We start from the raw sequence: 23,678 nt of genomic DNA on the forward strand, positions 1-23,678 counted from the left end.
CAGTAAATTATATTTCGTATTCTCTGACATAGGAAGTTGGACGGGTTATATATTTGTGTAACGGTGTGAGGCCACCAGAGGGCGACCCAGAGGGCCCTGGATTCCCGTTGTGAGCTTGAGAGGCAGGGGCTCCTTGAGATCCTGGATCATATCTGACCGAGCAGCAACACGACAGAAGTGGAGAGAAGGGCTTTGACGAGACACCGAGCACGGAGCGCACAGGACCGCGTTTCTTGGCTCGCTTTTCTCTCCGGATCGAAGCTTTTAATGTGTCCCTGGAAATACCAGAAGGATCCAGTGTTCATCGGAGGGTGAAACAAAACGGTGTTTGATGCAAAAACCGAGGACAAAGGGAGGACGACTACTAGGCTTAACTAAAATTGGTTTAAGAACTACTTTTTTGGGGGAAAGGGAAGAAGATTGGATCGGAAGTGATCCGACTCAACAGATTGCATAGTTTGGGGAATGTGCATTTAATGAAGTGATCAGGCGGCAGGAGGGCACTGGAGTTTACTTGGAGGTGAAAGTGAGTGAATCTTGTCCGGCCGGAGGACGATTGGGACTCAAAACGCAGCAGAGAAGCGGGATCGATGCCGAGCATGGGGTGAGTTCAGCCTCCCTCCACTGATATTGAGTTGCCTCTGAGGGAAACCCGAGACGTGTCAAAACAAAAACTTTCGTTTTAGCCCCTTTTTAGTTCGGCTTCGTCTGAACAACCATCTGCTTTTAATGAAAGTACATAGCCTACCGTGAAAACAATGACAAGTGGAGTTGCTTCGGCCATTTCTACAGAATTGTTTTCCTTTTAATTAACATGACCGATTTAGGGCAAAATCGCATATTAACAGTTTCTTATGCCAGGTCGTGTTGTTATGGCCATGTTGTGTTTTGCTCCCCACTGTGACCTACTTTCACGAATTCAGCATCGATAATGGATTGGATCTAATTTATTTTCGACCCTGGTATTTGTGGTCAAGAGAGGATCGCGTTAACACATTTTTTTTTACATTGCATATACGAAATAACAAGCGGAATCCTTAAGCCGTTGGTGATGTGGTCCCTTTGATAGCAGGATACACACATTAAGAGGAAAGCAGTGACCCGTATTGTGGTGACAACACTGCAACTCGTCAGCTGGCGCCCATTTAATGGGAACTGAGAGTGGAGCAGGAGCCAAGTATTTAGTAGGCTACTACTACTGTACTACTCTTGAAATACCTGGAAAATAGCCAGCTTCAACACGCCATTCACTCCTGGCAATGCCTGCGTTTATTCACTTACTCCGGTTGTCTTGGTAAGAGCGGTGTTATTAAATGCCCTCATGAATCGCAGTTACAAGCACTCCTGCAAGATCATCGTGAACATCAAATAGTTGGCGCCCAAAGATCCGTATCGCCTCGTTGAATTATAGATGTACACCAATCTTGTCTTGTAGACAGAAGGCCCCTTTTTTGTAATGCAGTGTGCGATGAGAGGGAGAAAACGACAGCTCCTGCATCACAAAAACAGCTCACAGATCTGTTCTTCTACAACACTTGCAGCCGCCAAACTGTCCTTATGTGTGTTGGACCAAAGTGGACACCAGAACTCAGAGCAGTCTGCTCCTTGATTAAAGTGTTTGTTGGGAGGATAAGGTTTTTAGTATGCTACTGTAATTGCTGATTGGCTGTAGTGCCTGGGGATGTCACCTGCGCAAATCAACAACTTAATCCAGAGATGGCGCTGCACTGCAGTTTAATTTAGTGTTTGGTTCCTCATGGATATGTGTGACAGAACACTGTTATGGCACCTTTTCAACGTTGGGTCTTTGTCTCTTACCCTGTCTGTCTTCCTGACTGTCTATCTATCCATTTCCACTGTTTTCTATAACAGCAGAGGAGAAGCTGGCCAACGAATAAAAATGTATCCTCTTCAGCGAGGCCGGTACCCCTGCTGCTCCCTTCCAGTTCCCCTTCACTGCATATCTTGCCCTCCTCCTCCTCCTCCACTCGACACCCGCCTCTTACAGTCAAGGCTTACATGCTGTCAACTCACTAGATATCTCCTTGGTTGCCATGCCAAATACTTTTCCGTGGTGGGGGTATCTGTTCTGTGCACACTCACCCTGAACCTGGGCCCTTGGCATGGTCGGAGGTTTTGACCCGTGAAAGTATTTAGTTGGGCCGTAGGGTATAAGCTGCGGTCTATTTACCCCAGTGTGACTGCAGAACAGTGGTTTTGTGTCTGGCTAATTGAGTCAAAAGGCATCCTGGGTAGGAGGATACTAGTGTGGAATGCGGTACATCACAATCGGACCCTGAAGTGCAGAATTAATGAAGGATTTTATTCATTGATTTTATTCATTCAAGAGTAATTGTATTTGACTGGACTCCCCCCCCCCCCCCAACCCTCCTCTTCCTTTTTATAGAAGATCACTTCTTAGAAATGTTCATCAGATATTTTGTCTTGACTTGAGAGTAGAAACATTTCTCTCTTTCTCACTCTCTCTCCCTTTCTAGTCGCCCGCCAGACACCTCTTTTATTTTTTTTAAGCAGCTGACCTTGACTGAGTCCTGGAGAGCTCACACTCTGAAGCATTACCTTGAGATAATCTCTGCTGGTTGCTGTGGGTATCTTGCGATCTGGTGTTTGGGACATTGCCAACACCGTAACCCATCTTGGTGACGTGGCAAAAATGTGTTGCAGATAATGTGACATTGTTGTCGAAAATATTGGAGTTAGTTTTCCCCAACTGGGCTCTGTTGCTGTGGTATGTGCAGGGTATCATTTTGCAGATTGGGGCTGCAGCACGTGGCCAGCAGTGGAATGCTATCAGCAGAATGCTACAAATCACAATGCTAACATCAGTCAGTTGAGAATTGGGTCCAGATCACGCAGTTTAAGGTCAGGTTAGGTTTCACCAGAGGGATCGCTTTACAGTTCAAGACATTGAAGTGCATAACTCTTAATGAACCCAGTATTCTCATCCTCATCAGCCTCATCAAAAATTCACGTTTGCGTTTCGCAATGAATATCAGTCTTACCTTGGCTGGGCAGTGATTTTTTTCAAATATGTTCATTGATCAAAAAAGCCATGATTAATTTGAGGTAAGCCTTCTTTACAGAATTCTGTTAATCTTTCAATGTTACTATTCAGTCTATTTCGGACCAAAACTTTTTGAATGCAACGCTTTCCTACGGCGCCGCAATAGTTTTTTTATTTCGGCAAAATACTGAAACTCCCTCCCACTAGCACTGATTGGTCCCCTAATTTTTGTATTTTTGGAAAAGGCTTCAACGTGCCCAAGGCCTGACTGATCTGAGAGAGTAACAGAATCTCAACACACAAGATCAGGATTGTCTCATGAGGCTAGAATCCAGCTGGACACAGGAATCATTTCCTACAGTCTGTTTCTCCTTCTCTTACCAGAGCAGAGAGCAGCTTTCTGTCTTAAAAAACACCCACACAACCAAAAGCACATGCAAATACCTGGAATCTTTAATCATGCACAAATGGTTTTCATAAATATGTGTGAAATAACACTTATTTATTTAAAAAGCAGGATGCATAGCTATGTGGCGATCTGTGGAAGGATAATTTTGTAGAGGGCCAGATGTCGTTCATTGCATATTAAACGGACAATGGCGTGTAGCTTTAGCGATTCAGCCTTACCATGAAGTCGTACAATGATTATAATGAAGCCTTATAATTATGGTCCAAAATGTATTTTAGAAGGTTTCTTTTTAACCGCCTAATTGGAAACTTCTACCGGCCAAGCGATTGTTTGGGTGTATTACCTGGAATTGTTAATTGGGGCACTGAGTAGGGGACATCTGGTGATTGGGTTTGACAACTCCCTGGGTCTGAGAAATAAAAATGGTAAATGGATTGCATGCATATAGTGCTTTTTTAAACGATACACTATGCTTACAGTTGTGCAGTGCAGCACCTTTTATTGATGGAAACGTCTTGGTCAGAGACCTAGTCAGACTGATCTGACGAGGCACAACGCCATTCATACACAGACGGTGGTGTCAGAAATGCAAGGCAGTAGCCAGGTTCGTGTCTTGCTCAGATACACCTCAGCCAGGTATCGAACCAGCAACCTTCTGGTTCCCAAAGCAGAACGGCTCTACCCCATAAGCTACTACTTCAGTTTTGGGGGGTTTAAAGTATTGGGGACCCTTTTTATGTTTTAAATAAGTTCCCAGAGACGGTGAACTTTGGAATGCCATCTTAAATGGCTGCCGAGACTCATATCTGTTGGCATGGAGTTCTGCTCATCCCGATTTTAATATGCATTGTGCAGACCATAAACATCCATTCCCCCCTCCATTTTTTGTGTGTGTGTGTGAGTGTGTGTAATGGCTAATATATTAAAATAGATGGAATAACATAAACAAGTCACACATGTAAAGAAAACAAGGATTGAACATTAAACTGTCCAATAACATGTGAATTAAACCAGTGACTCTGGGTGTTGAATGGGCAACCGTGCCTTTGTTGCGACCAGTAAGAGAGGATTAGCAAACACAAACACCGTGTGTACATGTAGCTAGACAACCAATGTCTTGATGTGTTACTCTATGTAATGCTTGCTGTAGGCTAACAATGCCAAAGAGTATCATGTTCACTCTGATATGAAAGGATCAATTGCATTACATCGAGCAGTATTGTCCAATAATGCCGAAATAAATGTCTTCTTAGCCTTTTACTTTACTTTTGATTCATCTAGGGCTGGATGTTTATCTTTTAATTGACGAGTGATAATATTCATATGTATGGTTGTGTATTTTGATATGCATTACAGTGATTATTCTCTTGTGTTTTAGAGTCAAGGGGATATCGAAAGATGGAAATGGATAGAAAAATGATTCACTCAAAGAATATTCACTGTAATTCAAACGGAAATTAGAAGTTGTATGTTTTAGTGTTAGTATGGATAACAGACACACACACACACTCATGCTATCTGATTAGCGCCTGGCTTGGGTGTAAACATGACCTGCATAAATTAACATTAATCTATGCACGCACGCAATGCAGACTCGCACGCATACGCACACACACAGTTCTCAATGTTATTCTAGGCCTGGGTCTTTTTTCTATCGTTTATACTAGTCTTTAAATTTATCGCATGATTGTGAAATAAGAATATGGACTCATTTTGAAACTTTTAAGGATATGTAATGCTAAATGTATTTGCATAACGAAAGAGCTTTAAGATAGAGCAGACTAGGACCAAATGTCAGGTATACTTTACACTTGTGTTCACAATGTTACTAATTGTTCATCCGCAATTGGATTTTCTCGCCTTTTTCTGCATGGAACCAGAGAGTACCCTTGCTAGATGAAGACGTGGGTGGATGTGTTTCATTCTTTAGACTCAAAGAGTGAAAAGTTTGTATTATCACGTTCAGGGTTGTGAAATTGAAAGCACACCATTGTGCAGTAGTCGTATGTTTTTGAACATCAAGGCTTTTGTCAAGCACCACCTCCTTGCCAAGAGATAAAAGTAAATCTGACCCTGGATGAAATAGACAGTCAACAAGATGTGCATTCTATTACTATTCATTTAATACACAACAGGGCAGACAGGGAGGCAGGCAGCCAGGCATGTAGACAGGCACGCAGGTAGGCAGACACAAACACACACACACACACACACAGACAGGCATTCCAGCTTTTGTCTTCTTTTCCAATAGCTGAACGACCTATCAATCAAGGTTGATGGCATTAAGAGCATGATGTTATGGGATATGACTCAGTGTTGATGTTTAAACTTTCAGTTTATGAGTTATGGTGCAGCTATCCTTCAAGACATCATAATCATTTTATTAAGATGCTGCTTGATAATAAAGGGCGTCTATACTGCAGGAACCACTCTTTAATATCCTGACCTAATATCTAGTGCTTTGTGATGCTTCAATGGTTCATATGCCAACAGTTGCCTGCCAAGGCTTTAATAGGATGTGTAATAGTAAAGTGCCATAACTAGTCATGGACACTCAGTTTTCCAGTACACCCACATCTTGTACTGGTGGGAACAGAGAGCTGCCATATACAATCACAGTATTGTACTGATACTGGGAGCGTCCCAGTAAAACCATATTCATCTACTGGTGGTCACTGACTGGGAGCTTCATAATACAAGCACAGTCTGCTACTGATACAAGGAGCTGCCCAGTACATTCACCATCCTCCACTTTGACCCCAGTACAACCACATTCTTATACTATTGGACACTTGGAACTGTCTATCTAGTAAAACCTTTTTCTGGCAGACTGGAACTGGTGTTTTAAGTTTATTTGTCTCAACCGAATGTCAGGGAGCTCAGAAACAGCTTATTAGGATTAAGGGGAACCTGGCTGTTGCTAGGCGATGGAGAGATGCTGGCAGTATGTGGTTTATTGCTTGTACTAACTAGTGAATGAAATCCATATTTAAAACGCACCTATTAGGGTCGCGTAACAAAGGCCAAAGTTCACAGCGGATTAAAGAAGTGGCCAGTTCTAATGTAGGTATAGGTCTAATCTTGTTTTTTTTTGCTCCCCTCCACTTCACTTCTTCATCTCCTACCCTCTCGGCTACACTTCTCTTCTTCATCTCCTTCCCTCTCATCTCCACTTCCCTTCTTCATCTCCTCCCTTCTCAACTCCCCTCATCTCGCCCATCCCCCTCTCTTCTTTCCTCCTTTTCCTATCTTCCTTACCACTGCACTCTTCACCTCTCTTCTCAATCTCCTATTGGCTTTGCTCCTCTCCTCTCTTCATCTCCTATTGGCTTCGCTCCTCTCTTCTCTCCTCCATCTCGACCTCCATCGCCTCTCATTGTATCTCTCTCTCTCCTCTTCCCACGTTTCCCATCACAAGGCCTTGTTCACACAAACCCAGCTGTGGTTTGTATACAAATGTGATTCCCGCCAAATCCAGCCCACCATTGTTTTTCAGTGGGACTCGTGGCCTACATAGAACCGCTGTTCTCCTTTCCCTAAGCTATCATCAAAGCCATGCCTTTCAGCATTCTGCTCGTAAACACTAAATATGGCTGAGAGGGCGAGATAACTACTAATTACATATTTCAGTGTTCCATATCTAACTATATACTAGCTGTGTTAATGTGCCCTTGTGTTGGAGCTGTACCGGCGTTTTTAATTCCTGCAGCTTGTGTTTGTGTAGGGCTGGCGCAGAACTCTGCCCACAGCCCAGCTACGGCAGCACAATGAACGGATTCACCCAGATGGTCTGGCCTCCAGCTTCTCCCTATCTGGCCATCTCTTTCTCTATCTCTCTGTCTAGCTCTCTCTTTCGTTCTCTATCTCTCTGTTTAGCGCTTTCTCTGCCGCTTTCTCCTCTCTCTTATCTCCTCATGGTCTCTCTCCAACCATCAAATCATCATGAAGTCTCCTCCATTTGGAAAATAAGTTATTCGTCCATATTACCCCCAGTGCAATTGTCTCGCAGGCAACAGAACAGTTACATCCACTTCAGTTGTATCCTTTGGATAAACGGTTTGTCGCTGATCCCATTAAACCCTACTCATCCCGTCACTGGCTGAATCCTAAACATAAGCATGATTTAGCTTGTTTCCATGGCGTCAATACATTTAAATGACAACAAATGCCAAAAAGCTAAAGCGTCATCTTAATGCTTATTTTGATGGCCCGGTGCGGACAGGGAACAGCCGCTGTTCAGCGCCAAGGCCCACGTGTTCCAGATTGACCCGGCCACCAAACGCAACTGGCTGCCTGCCAGCAAGCACGCCGTCAGCGTGTCCTTCTTCTACGACGCTAACCGCAATGCCTACCGCATCATCAGTGTTGGCGGGACAAAGGTGGGATCATGCCCATGCCAATATTCTAATATACTACCTCAACATGCTACTGTCACATAGCGGGGAAAAAGGGGGATATATTATTTAAATTGTCTATAATTGTAATGACATTTGAAGGTTTCTACATTATCTGTATTACATAGCTGACAATGATACTGGAACGGGAAGTGGAAGGTGAATTTGTGTTAAGGCTATTTGTGGCAGCAGCAAGCAGTATGTTGAGCGTGTGTGCGTGTGTGTGTGTGTGTGTGTGTGTTTGTGCATGCGGGTGTGTGTACCAGGCCATCATCAACAGCACCATCACTCCCAACATGACCTTCACGAAGACCTCCCACAAGTTTGGCCAGTGGGCCGACAGCCGGGCAAACACAGTCTATGGTCTGGGCTTCTCTACAGAGCAACAGCTGCAGCAGGTAGTAACCAACACCCCAAATGCTAGCATGTAGCATCCACGCTAGCAAGCCCAACGCTTGCATTTAGCACCCATGCTAGTATCTAGTATCGCACGCTAGCCAGTAGCGCTAAAGCTAGCAGGAAGCACGAGTGATAGTATGTAAAACCCACCCTTGACACACCCCCGCTGCTCCTCCACATCTGAAGTTCCTAACGGAAAAAAAAAAGTTATTTGAATTGAAAAACCAAAAAACACGCTAGCCTTTAGCACTAATGCTAGCAAGTAGCACCAACGCTAATAGTTAAGAAACATCAGCCACACTAGCGGGTAGGAACCACCTCCCACCGTAGAATGACAATCTCATGCTAGACCATTGTGTACATTGTGTTTATTTACTGCATCACACATCTTCCATTTTTCAGCGCTAATACTCATGAGAGGATTTTAGCTTGGATCAAATATTAATGAAACTATGATTACAACAACAACCGAAACTCCCCCGCCTCCGCTCTCACAGTTCTCAGATCAGTTCAAGGAAGTGCGGGAGGCGGCCCGGCTGGCCAGGGAGAAGTCTCAGGAGAGGTTTGAACTGACCAACCCTGCGCTCAACATCGCCGCCCCACAGGTGAGGCCTGGAACTCTAACACCGGAAAGGGAGAGAGAGTGAGCTATCCATTAATCTCTCTCTCTCACTCTCTCTCTCTCTCTCTCTCACTGTTTCTCTCTTCAGACAGAGCTCTTCTTTTACACAGGCAGACAGACAACCCCCTGTTTTTGTTTATCTTCTTACCAACACGCACGCACGCGCAGAGTGTAATCAGCCAGCACCACATGGCAGCAGACTCCAGTGGTGTGTATGGATTTCCAGATAGAACAGTCAGGATGGATTCTTAACTGTAGAACACTTCATCTGCTTCACTCTCCAGACTGCATGCCAGGCCCAGGCGACAGGAAGTCCACTTTTACTTGGCAGGAAGTTATTTATCATCCATTTAAAGTACAGTGTGCTATAAAAAAAGTTATCTGCACATTTCCCTCTAATGGTACACTTTTTAAATACTTGAATTTAATCTCTCAAACATACACGAAAATAGTTATGTACCTAGGTACTTCACGTCACTTAAACATATCGCACAGTGTCAAACGCAGAGAACAACAGAACATTATCACTGCAGTTTGTAAAGTACAACATGGCTACTAGTACATACAGCAAAGTGTACCTACTGTATATGCAGTACTACATAACCACACTAAACTAGATGAAATTGACTGTAGCACCATAGTTTAGTAGTAGGGTCATTTATATGGTACTACAGTATAATATAACATAACTACTCTATGCACTTTATAACAGAACAATGATACAACAGTACTGAATACAAAGTGTCACGACACTGCACTATATGAAGTCTGATAGATGACATTATTTGCCTCAACAAACATGGCGTCAACACATTCCCTAAAGGAGCCTCATCATCAATATTAACGGGAGGCGGAGATGAGTCTGTAGCTCAGCGAATGAATAAACCAGGAAGGACCCTAGTCTTCCTGGACCCACGTAAACCTGCTACATCCAGGTCCACAGCAGTAGTTAAAGTAAAAGTCCTTGCCGATTATTCCCTACAACCACCCAGCTAAATTAGATTTAGCCAATTGGCAGCAAAGGTAGAGCTAATGAGAGGTAATCAGCGCATTTCGTTCCAGCTTGAAGCAGAGAAGACATGACGTCTGCTTTAACTTTGCGATTGGAATTTCCGCCTCCTACTGTGTATGTGGCTTGGACTGTTAAGAAACTCACACAAATACATGCATGCATACACACATGGATGAATAAGTAAAAGGAGACCCTGTATCGCTGCTTGCTGCCAAACAGTACCACTGTGAATATTTAATATGTTTCATGAGTTGGAGGAGACACATAGGGTTTTTATAGGTCTCTCCCAGGTAGGGAGTCGCCTGAAGAGCCCTAAATATGTCCAGCCTCTACTCCAAGGACTTTTATTTTGTATTTTGCACTATGGAGCTATGAATTTAATTCTTTCATTAATATTTAACTGAGAATTTACAAAGAGAGGTGAACCAAAGCACTACCAATTCCTTTGTTCATCGTTAAATAAATCTTTGATTAAATAAATCTGAATTTAAATAAAGGGTTTTAAATAGTTATTCAAGTTTAAGCGTTGGATTGAGCCTCTCCCAGTTAGTAGGTGGGGGACTTTCATCATTCAATATTTTTTTGGTTAATTTGTTTCACTGCTTGATTGATCAAAAAGCTTATATTGAGCCGTTTCTTTTCCCTGCATGAACTTTAGCTAATCAGATCTATTCTTTACTTATCTAATTGTATCTAATCAAATTTAAACATTGTCTTATTTGGTCTGTTTCATGTCCATATTGCTTGTTTAACTTCTTCTTCTCCTCTCGATCCTGCTGATGCATCATGGGACATCTCTCCTACCAGTTGTCCCAGGTGAGCCTAACGCCAGCATACCGCCAACGTACCATGCTCTGACCTCCTCCAGATCCATTACCCAGAATGCCGCTAAAAGCTAGAACCATGTATTTTCCATGGGGGTTGGGGGTTTAAAATCCCCTGCTTTGGTCTAACATGAACTCCCTTCCTCAATAATTTAACAGGAATCGGATCAAAGTCTTCTTTGCTAGTCCCAGCGAACTCTGCCAACGTCCGCATTGTAGAGCATTGTGACAAATAGTGCTCTTCTAGTCTCTACGCACCGGTGGCAAGTCTAATAGGGCTAATGAAGCTATCTTAATGGTGCTAAATGCAGTTATGTTTCTCTATGGAGTGGGCTAACAAGGCTAATGGAGCTAACTATACAGTGTTGGATGAGGTAACGTCCGTAGAGCGGATAAACAAGGCTTAGACAGCTAACTTGCTATGCAGTAAAGAGGGAGTGGGAAGCGAGAGAGTCCCTTCACAGTGGGATATTCATTAGCCATGTGCAATACGGCCTGACCCCCACGTATGTGAAGGCGTTTGAACCTAGGGTTACTAGCCGCGGATGAAGGGAGCCCAATAGGGGAGCCCAATACATACAAGTCTCTGAATTGTTTGTATTAGTCTCTGACTTGTTTGTAATCAGATTGACACGATGCAGTGTCAGTCAACACGATGCAGTGTTAATTCTGTAGGTTTGTTTCCGGCTTAAACACAAGCCATGCATCTTTTATGACCACTGACTTCAGAGCCTGGCCGAAGGTTTGAGCAAAAACTTTGATTTTGTGTTTGTGTGTGTGCCCATATATGTTAGATGGAGCAGGATGTAGGAAGGGAGTCTGTAGACTCTTAAAACATATTAATAATCCAGCAGCGATTAATAATCTAGGGGTTCCTTTTTAGCGGGCTTTGCTGTCTTTCACACAAATGCAGAGAAAGAGAGGGAGAGACTTGGACACACACACACACACACACACACACACACACACACACACACATACACATACACATACACATACACACACAGAGACTGAGGGACAGGGAAGGAGGGAGAGAGAGGTTGGCATTTAGCAATGGAAGTGGAAGTTGAGTAGTTTTCACCCTTACCTAAAGGGAGCCCCTCCATTAAACGTTGGCATGAAGAGCCCCAGTCCCCTAGCCCCACACTGTACCTCATACACAGTATGTCTAGTACTGTATACTGATGCGCTTCAGTGTAAGGTGACTTGTAGGTTTTACAGTAAAATGATGGATATTCTGAGGTTAGCAATCACAAATTACATCAGACTGCGGCTGAAAACACTTTCTCGCTCTCGCTCTCCGTCTGTATCTCACCCTCTACATTTCTCACCTTCTCTCTCTCTCTCTCCCGTCATCTTTCTCTCTCCCTCCTGGCTCTGGTCGGGGCTCCAGGAGCTGTCTGAGGACCGCCACTCTCCCCCACCCCTGCTGACGGTGAACGGGCCGTGCGAGGACAAGCTGATCCGCAGTCGGAGTGCCGAGGTGGAGCTGACCACGGAGAAGGAGAGCATCAAGAAGATGCTCTCTGAAGGGTAACTCCACTCTGTACTAATCCGCTCAGAGGAGCCGGGTGGAGCTGCTCCCCGGTTTTAAGCTCTTCACCCCAGGCGGAAACTTCAGGGGTGAACGTGAGGTTAAAAGGGTAACATGCTTCAGTTTCATGTGACGTGTTTGAGTTGAAACAGGGTTGGAACTTAAGGGGGGGGGGTCACATTTTATTTTCAACCGGCTCGTTGCTTGGAGTTGAAGAAAGTGAAGAAGCTGCGTGTTTAAGTCTCAATCATGTTCTAACTTCCCTAGAAATGTGCCTCAAAAGGTCCTGTTTAGTCAGGGACCTGAATCTTAAGCGGGTATTTTGTTTTGCATTTTTATTCAATAAATATTACATGAAAGCTGCAATCAGCAATGCACCCCACTGATTGGGGTGATTGCCCACTATGTTTTGATTAAAAAGTGTTTGGACTGAGGCTTATGGTTCTCAGGTATTTGTTTGACTACTGGCCATTGCAATAGATTAGATTAATGAGAACCATGAGGCATCCAAATTTAATCAAAAGAAAGTGGGTTGAGTAAAAAATTGCTGATTGCAGCTTTAATACAATAAATACCAGCGCAATGTAGCGCCCACTGCAACTCGGCTACCATGGAGATTTCCACGTCATTGGGTTCCTCCAAACTCCAAACTGACTTGGAGAGAAAAGATCCCTGGGTGGTTGGATGTTTTCACTTTAGAATCAAATCAAACTTTATTTACAGAGCCCTTTTGGTGCAATACAAAGTGCTTAACAAGGGAAACAGCACAACAGGAATAAGAATTGAGTCAACCTCAGAATCACAGAGATGCAGTATAAATCAGTCACAGAAATACATTTAATATGTAGGATATAACAAGGACAATTTCACATTAAGTGCTTTATAAGGAATATCAAACAAAAAAGTTGATTGATATTGTTTACACATATACGATTTTGATGTCTTCAGGCGCATTGTTCCAGAAGACTGTAGACACTAAATTACTCCATATTCTTCCAGCACCTTTGAGTTGGAATGATCCGGCAGTTGGTGGGTAACGGCGGCTAACTGCTACGCTAGGACAGGGACAACTGCAGGGAGACATAATGGCAGTTAGCATTAGGAAGCCCCATTAAGCACGTCTAGAACAGGGTGCAGTCCGCGCTATATTTAGAACGTCTACAAACTCACTGATCCTTGCTTAGGAAAACCACACAAAACTTGATCCCGAACTCTAAAAGAGCTTTACCATAAAATCGACTGCGCTGACAAAAATATCGTAGGTTAGGGCTGAGATAAAAATCAAATAGACAAAATGTGCCTAATTTGCATTATATTTTACGTTGCAATTTAATTTGCATTCATACAGTAGCTTTTGTGAAATTGTCAGACAGCAGAGCATAGGAAACAATGTGTTTATCTTTGTGTTTGTGTACTCATGTGTGTCAATTTTTCAACCTCCTCAGTGAGTCAGTCTATTAAGTTGGGGATGGGGGGGGTTCATGGTCACGTCACTGGTTGCTATGGTGAGTAGAGTCCTAAGTGCATTTGCCTGCTGCTCAAATTAACAAAATCATATTAATGCCAATAACTCCATATGGGGGCTTTATTATTAAATATATATGTGGTGATGGCCATTCCGCAATTTGGGAAGGTTAGTGTTTTTCGTAAATCCTAAGAGTTTAGAGTAGGAGAGATGGAATGTCGTCAGTTTGAATTCGCATTGGAAGCTTATAAAGGACATTCATTCATATAAAATACATCTAAATCAGGAATTTAGTTATCTTCAAAATAACATTCATATTTCATTATTGCAGTACCAGGAGAAAAAACGAAAATAAATATAAAACTATGAAGTGATGCAACGTTATGCATTACACATGCAAGTAAGACATGATGTTTCACATACATAATGAAAGTATTTTAGTTTGAGTTTGACGCCGGTTAACCTTGTTGTCATTCGACCAAAATAATGACTTGGGAGTCAAGCATTTCTTGGCGTGGAAGAAATGCCTGCGCCTGTCCTACCCATCAGCCCCTGGGGCAGCCGACGCTCCAGCACTCTGGGAGTTGAACTGGAAATGTAAAAGGAAAAGTGTACATATATAGATATATATCTTAGCCATTCCACCAGGTTATCATGGTTACAGAGGTTGCTTTCCTAAAAGGCCATGAAGGGAATCGAGAACGGGATGTGCGCAATACATCTGTAATGCCGGGGTATAATCAAGTCCCTTCTACCGTCAGAAAGGATCATGAGTCTTAGGAGTTCAATCTCACTGTGGACCCTGAGGGGAGGGAAGGAGCCCTTTGTGGCACAGGCCTCCATAGCAACACTTCTGTAGTACTTTACCACTACCTTGTATAGAACACTATCCTATCTACAGTGTTGTTCTACAATAGTCTATGTTATGACATGTAACTAGGTCTGTGCACTCATATGTGCTGTCATGTGTGGTGTTGTCACTGTCTGTTTTGCGTTACTGTGCTTGTGTTGTCTTGTGTTACTATGGCCATGTCCAAAATCCCTTGCTCACTCATTCTCTCATCCGAATATAATGAGCACTATATAGATCACTACAGTGTACAATGCGCGGAATGGGGTCAGTAACTACGAGCCAGAACTCTATTCAGCATAGATGTCGCCAGATGGATCGTATATAACTGAAAATTGCTGTGCACCAAGGGTTAAAGGGCATAATTAGTCATCAGCTGAACACTTCTTCAACAGTGTGTATTATGGGTATGAAGTAGTGGACTATATAGGGAACCAGAGTTGTACACTACAAACAAGCGCAACAAAATATGAATAGTGCACTGTAGTGAGAGATGATTCAGACGCGGAATAATGTGTCTGTGTTCCTGTTGCTATTTGTTGCACAGGGCTAGGTTGTATGGTATGTATTTTGTTGTGTTATCAGGTCCGTACTGTATTGTGTATTGTGTAAGGTGTGACTAACTGTATGTTGGTGTGTTGACAGGTCAGTGAGCTGTGAGCTCCACATGGAGGCGGAGCTGTTCACGCTGCAGGACAGCAACGCCAAGCTGGTGTCTGCTCTTCAGGAGGCTGAGAGCAGCGGGCAGATGTGGAAGAAGCAGCTGGCAGAGTACCAGGAGGAGACCGACCGCCTCCGAGAACAGGTCCGCACACCTGACTGACTGCCCCATCTGACTGACTGACTGTCTGTTGTTAGTCCTGTAATGCCTGTGTCTCGTCTGTCTAACCGTCCGGAAGTCCTGTTGGTCTGTCACCCTTTCTGTATAGGTATCTTCTCAATCTTCATATGCAGATGAGAGACAACTATTGTTTTTGGTCAAGGTCTCCATCTAGAACCTTCCCATCTTTCAGAATGTTCTAAAGGTGTAACCTTCTAGAATGGGAATGAATGTAAGACCAGTGCAGCCAATCAGCCGTCGGTAATCCCAGAACTAAAGAGCTCAGTCAGATCATGTGATTTGAGTCCCAGACAAGAGGTGCTGGGTTCAATCCCCCAATTTACTCAGCCCAACCTGTAGGCATTGCTACCCCCCTACCTGTTCCTTGTTGACATTTATCTGAATTCAATGTAAGTCGCTTTGGATAAGAGCCTGCTAAAATAACTAAATAGCCCATCGATTTTGCCAGGTCGGCACCCCACCCCACCCAACCAGTCCATGCTGACTCCAGCAGGTTCCTCTGGAAGTGGACCAGGGCTGCAGTGGCAGCCAGGGACACAGACCGACTTTAGAGGACAATACCCGCTCCCCTAGCCACCCACACCCTGCATCCCTCAGCTCCTGTCCCCGTCCTGACGGATAAGCCCAGCAGAGGCTGTAGGAGATGCCTGGCTGCTAGCCATGTTTGTGGTGTTTCTGATGCCGTGTTCTCCTGGGGTGGGTTCCACTAGCCCCAGAAAGTAGTCTTAGTCTGTTCAACTTTATAAATAAAACCCTAAGCCTGATGAGGCCGGCCCGGTTCCACTCTTTAAGTTTGCAGTCATTCGACTTTGGAGTCCAAGTGTATGTGCTCCGTATATTGTGTGAGTGTGTGTTGTGTATATTGGGTATGTGTGTACAATGTGTGAAGCCTATGTCCCTGATAGCTGAGTAGGAAGGTCAGAGCTGTGTGTGTGTGTGTGTGTGTGTGTGTGTGTGTGTGTGTGTGTGTGTGTGTGTGTGTGTGTGTCTGTCTGTCTGTTTAAAGGGTATTTGTATTGTGTATAATGTGTGTGTCTGTGGGTATATTGTATGTGTTTTTCAGTGTATATCATATGTTAATTTTGTGTTTATGTATGATGTGGATTATGTGTGGTTTTGTTTTGTCTGTCTGTGTTCCAGGTAGCTGAGCTGGAGGCCCAGAGCGTTGCGTCTGCCGGTTCGGATCCAGAATTGAGTCAGTCTGTAGAGACCCTGGAGGACTTGCTGAGAACCAAGGACCAGGTACAACACGCACGCACGCACGCACACACGCACACACACACAGCAGACAGAGGTTTAAAGGAAGTGATGTCATAACTTTGTTTCTGTGCATTTTTCAGGAAATCCAGAGTCTACAGAGCAAGAAGACTGATGCCAGCGATCTAGAGCAGGAGAAAGAGGAAGCTATGCAGAGATTACAGGTGAGCAGACAGACTGGTACAAAGAGATGGGTAAAGAAACTGACAAGTAAAGTAACAGAAAGACACAATGAGGCAGGTCGAAAGACAGACATGTAGACAAGTGAAACAGTCAGACAGGTAGAGAGACGGACATTAGATCAGACAGACCAGTGAACCGATAGCTGGGCAGAACAACAGACATGTGAAGATATGCAAACGAGTGCAGCATCATACTGAGGCCAATCAGAACCATTCCTTTGCTTATTTAGCTTTCCCCTGCACATTTGAAGCACCGGTGAGCCCAAGGACGGAACGAGGTGGTGGATGTATTCCCCAGGGGAAGCCTGGAGATTGGCCCTAATGTATATGATATATCACCTCCATTAGCTCCTCGTCTCCCCCTCCCTAACCGTCCTCCTCACTCCTCAGTCCCTAACGGAACACAACATTGACATTCACTGGATAAACCATTTGAGACGGACGGCCGAGCAGTGTGTATTATAGTTATACTCTGCAGCCATGCCTCTAATACTGATCTCGGCGCTTTAGAGGAAATTTGAGAGTGCAGTGTTTGGAGCAAGGTAAGCGGCTTTGATCAAGGGAGTTCTATGGTAGATTCAGCTGGATAAGTGTCCGTCACCAACAAGTAGAATTGATGTAACCTGCTGCATCTGTTTTTTGTATTAACTATTTTTGTCAGGGTTAGGAACGTAAGGTGACTTCAGATACATGTGATTAAGGAGCAGCGTAACATTTGCCCGTGGAAACATGTACCATGAAGTATCAGAAATTTTGCTCTGACTAAAACTGTATCGGGGTCGCTACGGGATTCATTGTGTCTTGTGTGAATATTATTGTGTGTGTGTGTGTGTGTGTATGTGTGCAGGAGCTGGAGCAGCAGAACGCAGTGCTGGAGGAGCGGGTCAAGAGCGCAGAGACGGACCTGGCGGCGAGCCAGGAGGAGAGGCAGCAGACGGAGGGGGAGGTCCAGCAGGCCATACAAGTTCTGGACCTCAAGATCTTAGACCTGAACAGCCTCAGGCAGAGCCTGTCCAAGCTCATCGACAAATAGCGCCCCCCACAGTCGGAGTTCTGCCCTCACAACCAGGAAGCAGGAGTGTCGCTCGGGATTTAAGTGTTCAAGTGTTCGTTATGTTTGAGTAGAGTGGAGGGGGGTGGGGGAGGGAAATGGAGGGCGGGGGGATGTTGTTCAAAGAGAGCAGTTTCAACAGAGCAGGGTAACATTGAATGCTGTTCAAATTCTCTCTAAATAAATATTTGATTATCCAAATGGGTCGAGTTTTGCTCTGCCATACTAGTTACCTTGTTCGGTCAAGTTTTGTAATCAACAAGGTTAAATAATTTCAGTGTATCAGGGATGTTAGCCCAGGGTAGGGCGTGTCGGGGATGTGAGGGGTGGGGGTCTAAGATGGGTGACGGACTCTAGGTTCCTATACATGTCTCTCCATAGCTTTACAGGTCGGTACCCTTAACCATTGCCTGCCTCTACACCTTCTCTCTCTCTCATTAACACCTCGGTCTTTATGTTATTCAAAACAGAGAATTCTTAAATACAAACCTTGGAACTGGATGGAAATCTTGTGAATTATTAATGATAAAAAACGACTCCTCTTCTGGTAGTGACCACTTGGCTTTTATAGTCCTAGCTTTATGTTATTGTTACATTGCTCATGTTCCTTAACATTTCACTGACCTCCTTTTTTTTTAGAAAAGTTCCCTCGTTAAGGCATTCAGGTTCACAGTGCCAGCAGCTAGCAGCGAAATGTCCTCAAACTGTCATCTGAGTTCTGAACATTTGCGGATGAAATTGTGGTTTGGTAAACAGGGGATGCAGCTGCTGTGCTTTGCTCTGGGGGGTGAAGCAGATGAAACTGGGTGGAGATAGAGGGAGTGGTGGTGGTGGTGCATGCAGGACGATGTAATGTGCCAAGTTAATTTGTTTACGTCAGTCAGCGTTCTGGACATGGAGTCTTCCTACGTCATGTCCTCTGTTTACGCACATCATATCTTAAAGAAAAGATGGCACTAGGTCATTGGGCTCTCAGGGGACGCCTGGAGCTGTTGTAAAGGGTAGATCACTGTGCGTTAGCTCCAGTACAGACCCCAAGGCATAGTGAGGGTTAAAAAGCACAACCGTATTTAGTTATATTAATGGTAGTACTAGCAACAATGCTTAGACAACTCTGCCCCGTATGTGAACTTGTGCTCTGTTGTGGGTTATGAATATATGTATCCAAACAAGGTACAGCACTATTACTAGCACACAGAGTAATGATTTTTTTGTAGGTACTGAAACGTGATTAAGATTTAGTTTTGTAAGTGGACGGATGCTGTGAGTTGGTCTTCAAGACCACTGCAGTTACAAGCCTTTATTTAGGTCTTATGGTACAAGTAGCGCACAAAGTAAGACATGAGAAAAGCATTTTGGTAAAATCAAGGACACTGTCAGCTTTACTCTAATTTTTGCTCAGAGCCACCAGTTATCCGGTTTGAACATTTATTTCAGCACATTTATATGCTATGAGCTCAGTCCGCCACTTGTCTGCTTTGGCCATAGAAAATCAAGCTAGATGCAACAAGATCTTTATTTGGAGTGGCAGAATAGAGGCTAGTTTCAGAAAGTTCTGCTCTTGAAGACTGGAAAATGCACATCCCTTTTGGCTTCAGGTTCATTTACACTTGATTTAAAGGTTAGGGTGGAATTGAATGTGCTTTGAACAAGTGGTGAAATGGTTGCATAGCCATGAAACTGTACTGGATTTGTGATATAAGAAATGCACATTTGTATACAATTCAGAAATATTAAAATGATTCAATCTTTAGCTTCAATTGTCTGTATTAAATGTTATGGATTCTTCGGACACTTTAACACTATGCATTGTTTTTTGGGTTCCAACCCTTATGCTTAAAAAAACATAAGCAATCCTCATACCTCAAATGATGTCTAATGCCTCATTGGGAGACCAACCAAGTAGTTGAAGCCATGAATGATAGTTGTTTTTTCCTCCCCCCACCAAAAGAAGAGTAAACCAGGAAGATCTTTTTTAACGTTTATTTTAACACCACGGGTTGAAGAGCTAGAAGTACAAAAATCTACTTCAGCTTCTTCTTGGGGCGCAGGTTGTTGGTGTGTCCGCACTTCTTCTTGCGGCAGTTGACAGCACGGGGGTGGAGGCGGGCATAGCACCTGGAAAACCGAGGTCAGATTTTAGGTTACACCTTGCATAGTTCTCTACCTTAGGCCCATCCTGCAGGAAGCAAGTCACGTTCCTCATGCCAACTTAATACTAATTGTAGAAATAACCTAGATTGCTGTCAAGACTCAGTGATTTTACAAGACTACACCAATGTTGGGTCAACATTAACATCCCACTCGTTAAATCAAAACAGGTCATTAACCATTTATGGCAGAACTCATGGTAAATGCTTTCAAACAATTTGGCTTACTTGCGGCAGATCATCTTGTCACAGTTGTACTTCTGGGCAAGCATTCTGAGGGAAGGCTCAATGATGCCACCACGCAGACGGAGCACCAGATGCAGGGTTGACTCTAAAACCGGAACAACCAGCCAAAAGTCAGCAGAGGATAGAATCTTGTGTACCAGAACCTGGAGATTGTGGTTTGAATTAGATCACAGGTGATGATAAGTCTAGACTTTTACCTTTCTGGATGTTGTAATCCGAGAGGGTACGCCCATCCTCCAGCTGCTTGCCAGCGAAGATCAGACGCTGCTGATCAGGAGGAATTCCTGCGAAACAAAAAATCACCCTTGAGTAGTTGCCATGAAAACCCTGCTTTCTAATCCCTGAGACTACGACAGGCCTCTTCTATTGGAATTAATTGAAGCATAATCAAAACTAATATAAACTTCAGAAATCATCTGACAGAGCAGAGGACCAGGTATGTCCCAGATTTAACAGTGGGCTGGCCCACTCGCTACAATAATGAAAAAAATAACTCAGCAATGTAATGCGAGAATAATGAAGACCCATGAAGGCTCGGAAAGGGTTCAGCTCCAATCAGTGACTGAAATCCTCATAGCCAATACTCCGATGAAGAAATGTTTTGACCGCTTACCTTCCTTATCCTGAATCTTGGCTTTGACATTTTCGATAGTGTCACTGGGCTCGACCTCAAGAGTGATGGTCTTCCCCGTCAAAGTCTTCACGAAGATCTGCATCTTTGCGGCTGTTGGGAAAAGTCACGATTAACATGTGGCTCACCAAAACCTGAAGTCGTATTCATCCCAAATGAGTTTCACAAACTAGTTTGACGAAGGTACGTGGAACAACCATCGGCTTAAGACAGTATTCATCAGGTATATCTAGAAAAAGATTCCCGCTAGCTGACGTGCCGTGGTTAGCCGTAGCAGGAGATACTGGATAGTGCGTGGCCTAGCCACATGCGGCCTATCGACGGTACAATACCCTGGATTTATATGTACTCCAGCGATCACAGCCAATAACTCTATGGTGTAGCGGTACAATAAGCGGAAACGGATCAACAATGGAACATTTCTGTAAGTATACAACTTATTTTATCCTTAAACTCATAAAATAATATGGACAAAAGTTGCACCCACCCGGCCACTAGCTGAGCCTCAACGAAAAGAGAGCGGAAGAAGCGGAAGTTATATTACGTCACTTCCCGAACCAAAGTGCGTAAATATCGTTCGTTTTCTTTCTTTTTTTCATAGTTAAATTTAATAAACTTCGCATGATATGGTATTATTATAATATGGAAATTTGACGATATGATATTATCATAACGTCAAATTATTATTGATATTAATAGGAGCGTTGGCAGATTCAGATATAAAGTCTCACTGCGCCCTGCTGGTGTAATTACCGCACTGCGCTAATTTCATTGTCAGTTGGTAATTATATCACATTCAATCTAATATAGTTTACGATTTACGACTTAACTAAAGAGTTTCTAAAATCAAAATATTTTATATCCTACTCAAGGGTTTGAGAAAACATTTTAAAACCTTTTTAAATCAGTTGCGCCCGGAATAACATATAGGCCTGCATTTATTTATAATTATAAGTCCAAATGCAATGAGCTTATGTTGAAGAGTGAGAGCAGATATTTTAAGTTATGTCAACCCTAAATTATGCATAATACTTACTGAAAGAGAAAAGTGTCCAGTGGATGTAGAGTCTAATGTCAATGTATAATTGGGAGTTTGTTTAGCCTATACCTAAAAATAAAGTCACTTATTTACAAATGTACATTTGGCATGCATAAAGTTTGATCAATAATTGAGGTAGGAAGAATGTTGACGTTGAATTATTCGAAATGTTCTTCCTTTCCATGGTTTTGCATTTCTACATGGTGTCCACCATACCAGAACTCGGTGGCTATCTTACCACTTGTCAACTGTGCGTGGGAGTGTGCGACAGAGAAAGACAGTGAGATATCCAACATGGTTGTTGCATCAGTGAAAGCATGATCCAGAGGATGGGAACCATAACCGGCCACCAGGCAGACCTCAAGCCTGTCTCTCACCGTACCTGGGTCCACCATGGGCCAGGTAATGCACCAGGACTCGGCTCACACCACAAAAAACCCAGACGGAACCTCCAGGCCTTACAGGAGTCATTCTTGGTACGGTGCAGACAACCCGTAATCTGTGTAGGACCAAACTCCTCAACAACTACCGGATGCTTAGAGGGGAGAGATGACTCCGGGGACGTGACCCCCTCACCACCAAGAGCCAGAGCTGCCTGCCTCGGGCACTGGAGCCACCTCCATCCAGACGTCCGGAGCTGAGGAGGTGTGGCCCGAAGGCAGCTATAGGTACTCTTTCCCCCCCAAGCGGTGAGGAGTCTGTGTGTGTATTTATATGACCTTTTACCGAGGCAAACGTAACCATTAATAACAAATATATAAACATAATCATCTATCACAACCAGGATCGATCCTTTTTACATTTTACATTTACAGGTATATGCTTATAATGTAAAAAGAATAACTAACCAAATAACTACTTGCATTAAACTAGTAGTTAGTATTGATGTTCTAGCATAATACTATGCATTATTAGGGGTCCAAGCAGCGAAGCTGCTTGGACCCTATTGTTTGTGAAACGTTTTTTTTCCCCTCAAATTCTGTAAAAGTCATACTGCAGATACCGTTAGTCGAAAACATTTGAAATTTTCAGGTATGGTTACCAATAACCCCCACTACCCATAAACCCAAATTTGTGGTACTGCACTTAAAGGTGGCGCTATTGTAAAAAAATATCTTGAATTAGGCTTATTTCTCCTTACCAGATTGACCTGGACTCAAAATTCTTTCATAATATTAATCTCTAGAAACAGATGCATCATGCATTATGCAAGAACAAAATGGTCATATAGGCTAAATGGGTTGAGACTGTGGACGTTGTGGACGTTGGACGTTAACAATGCAAATTTTCAGATCTGTACGATTTTAAGAAAGCCCGTAATTCTCTTGTGGAATGTGTGCTTGGAGTTTTCTTGATGTTGTGTGCTTATTAATAGACATTTTCACGATCATTGCCACTCACCATTAAACAGCACCTGAAATTCATCAGGCAATCAACATTCTGGCTCATTAGTTTCCAAGAATCTGACTGCCAAGACACAGTATGGCATTAAGGGGAACTTCTTTGTTAACCATTTTTCCTTCATAATGAACTCTGTCATATTAATATTTCTTCCATTAGTGTTCTTGACCACAAATGTTTCATTTCCCCAGAATTGCAAGGTTTTTTCAGTTATTTGCTTTTAAGAAAGCTCTTAGTTAATTTGAGAAATGTTTGCTTGGAGTTTTCTGGATGTTGTGTGCTACATATTCACCATGTGAATGAGGCTACATTTCAGGTTTGTCAGTGGCCCAATGGGATAATGCCT

General features: G+C 43.4%; 2 protein-coding genes across 2 annotated transcripts; one reads left to right on the forward strand and one right to left on the reverse strand.

The window, feature by feature from the left end:
- Positions 1-113: 113 nt before the first annotated feature.
- Positions 114-19,618, forward strand: LOC132470002 (homer protein homolog 3-like). Its single transcript, XM_060068142.1, has 10 exons — positions 114-604; positions 7,657-7,813; positions 8,095-8,226; positions 8,725-8,832; positions 10,669-10,677; positions 12,079-12,218; positions 15,180-15,339; positions 16,516-16,617; positions 16,716-16,796; positions 17,662-19,618. The coding sequence occupies exons 1-10, from the start codon at positions 591-593 to the stop codon at positions 17,845-17,847; spliced, it is 1,089 nt and encodes a 362-aa protein (XP_059924125.1). The 5' UTR covers positions 114-590; the 3' UTR covers positions 17,848-19,618.
- Positions 19,619-19,834: 216 nt separating this feature from the next.
- uba52 (ubiquitin A-52 residue ribosomal protein fusion product 1) lies at positions 19,835-21,474 on the reverse strand. Its single transcript, XM_060068143.1, has 5 exons — positions 21,380-21,474; positions 20,875-20,985; positions 20,459-20,545; positions 20,244-20,346; positions 19,835-19,983 (listed from the first exon to the last, which is right to left on the reverse strand). Exons 2-5 carry the CDS (start codon positions 20,975-20,977, stop codon positions 19,890-19,892), a joined length of 387 nt encoding a protein of 128 aa, XP_059924126.1. The 5' UTR covers positions 20,978-20,985; positions 21,380-21,474; the 3' UTR covers positions 19,835-19,889.
- Positions 21,475-23,678: the final 2,204 nt, after the last annotated feature.

This window comes from Gadus macrocephalus, chromosome 12, assembly GCF_031168955.1.
Source record: "Gadus macrocephalus chromosome 12, ASM3116895v1".
NCBI lineage: Eukaryota > Metazoa > Chordata > Actinopteri > Gadiformes > Gadidae > Gadus > Gadus macrocephalus.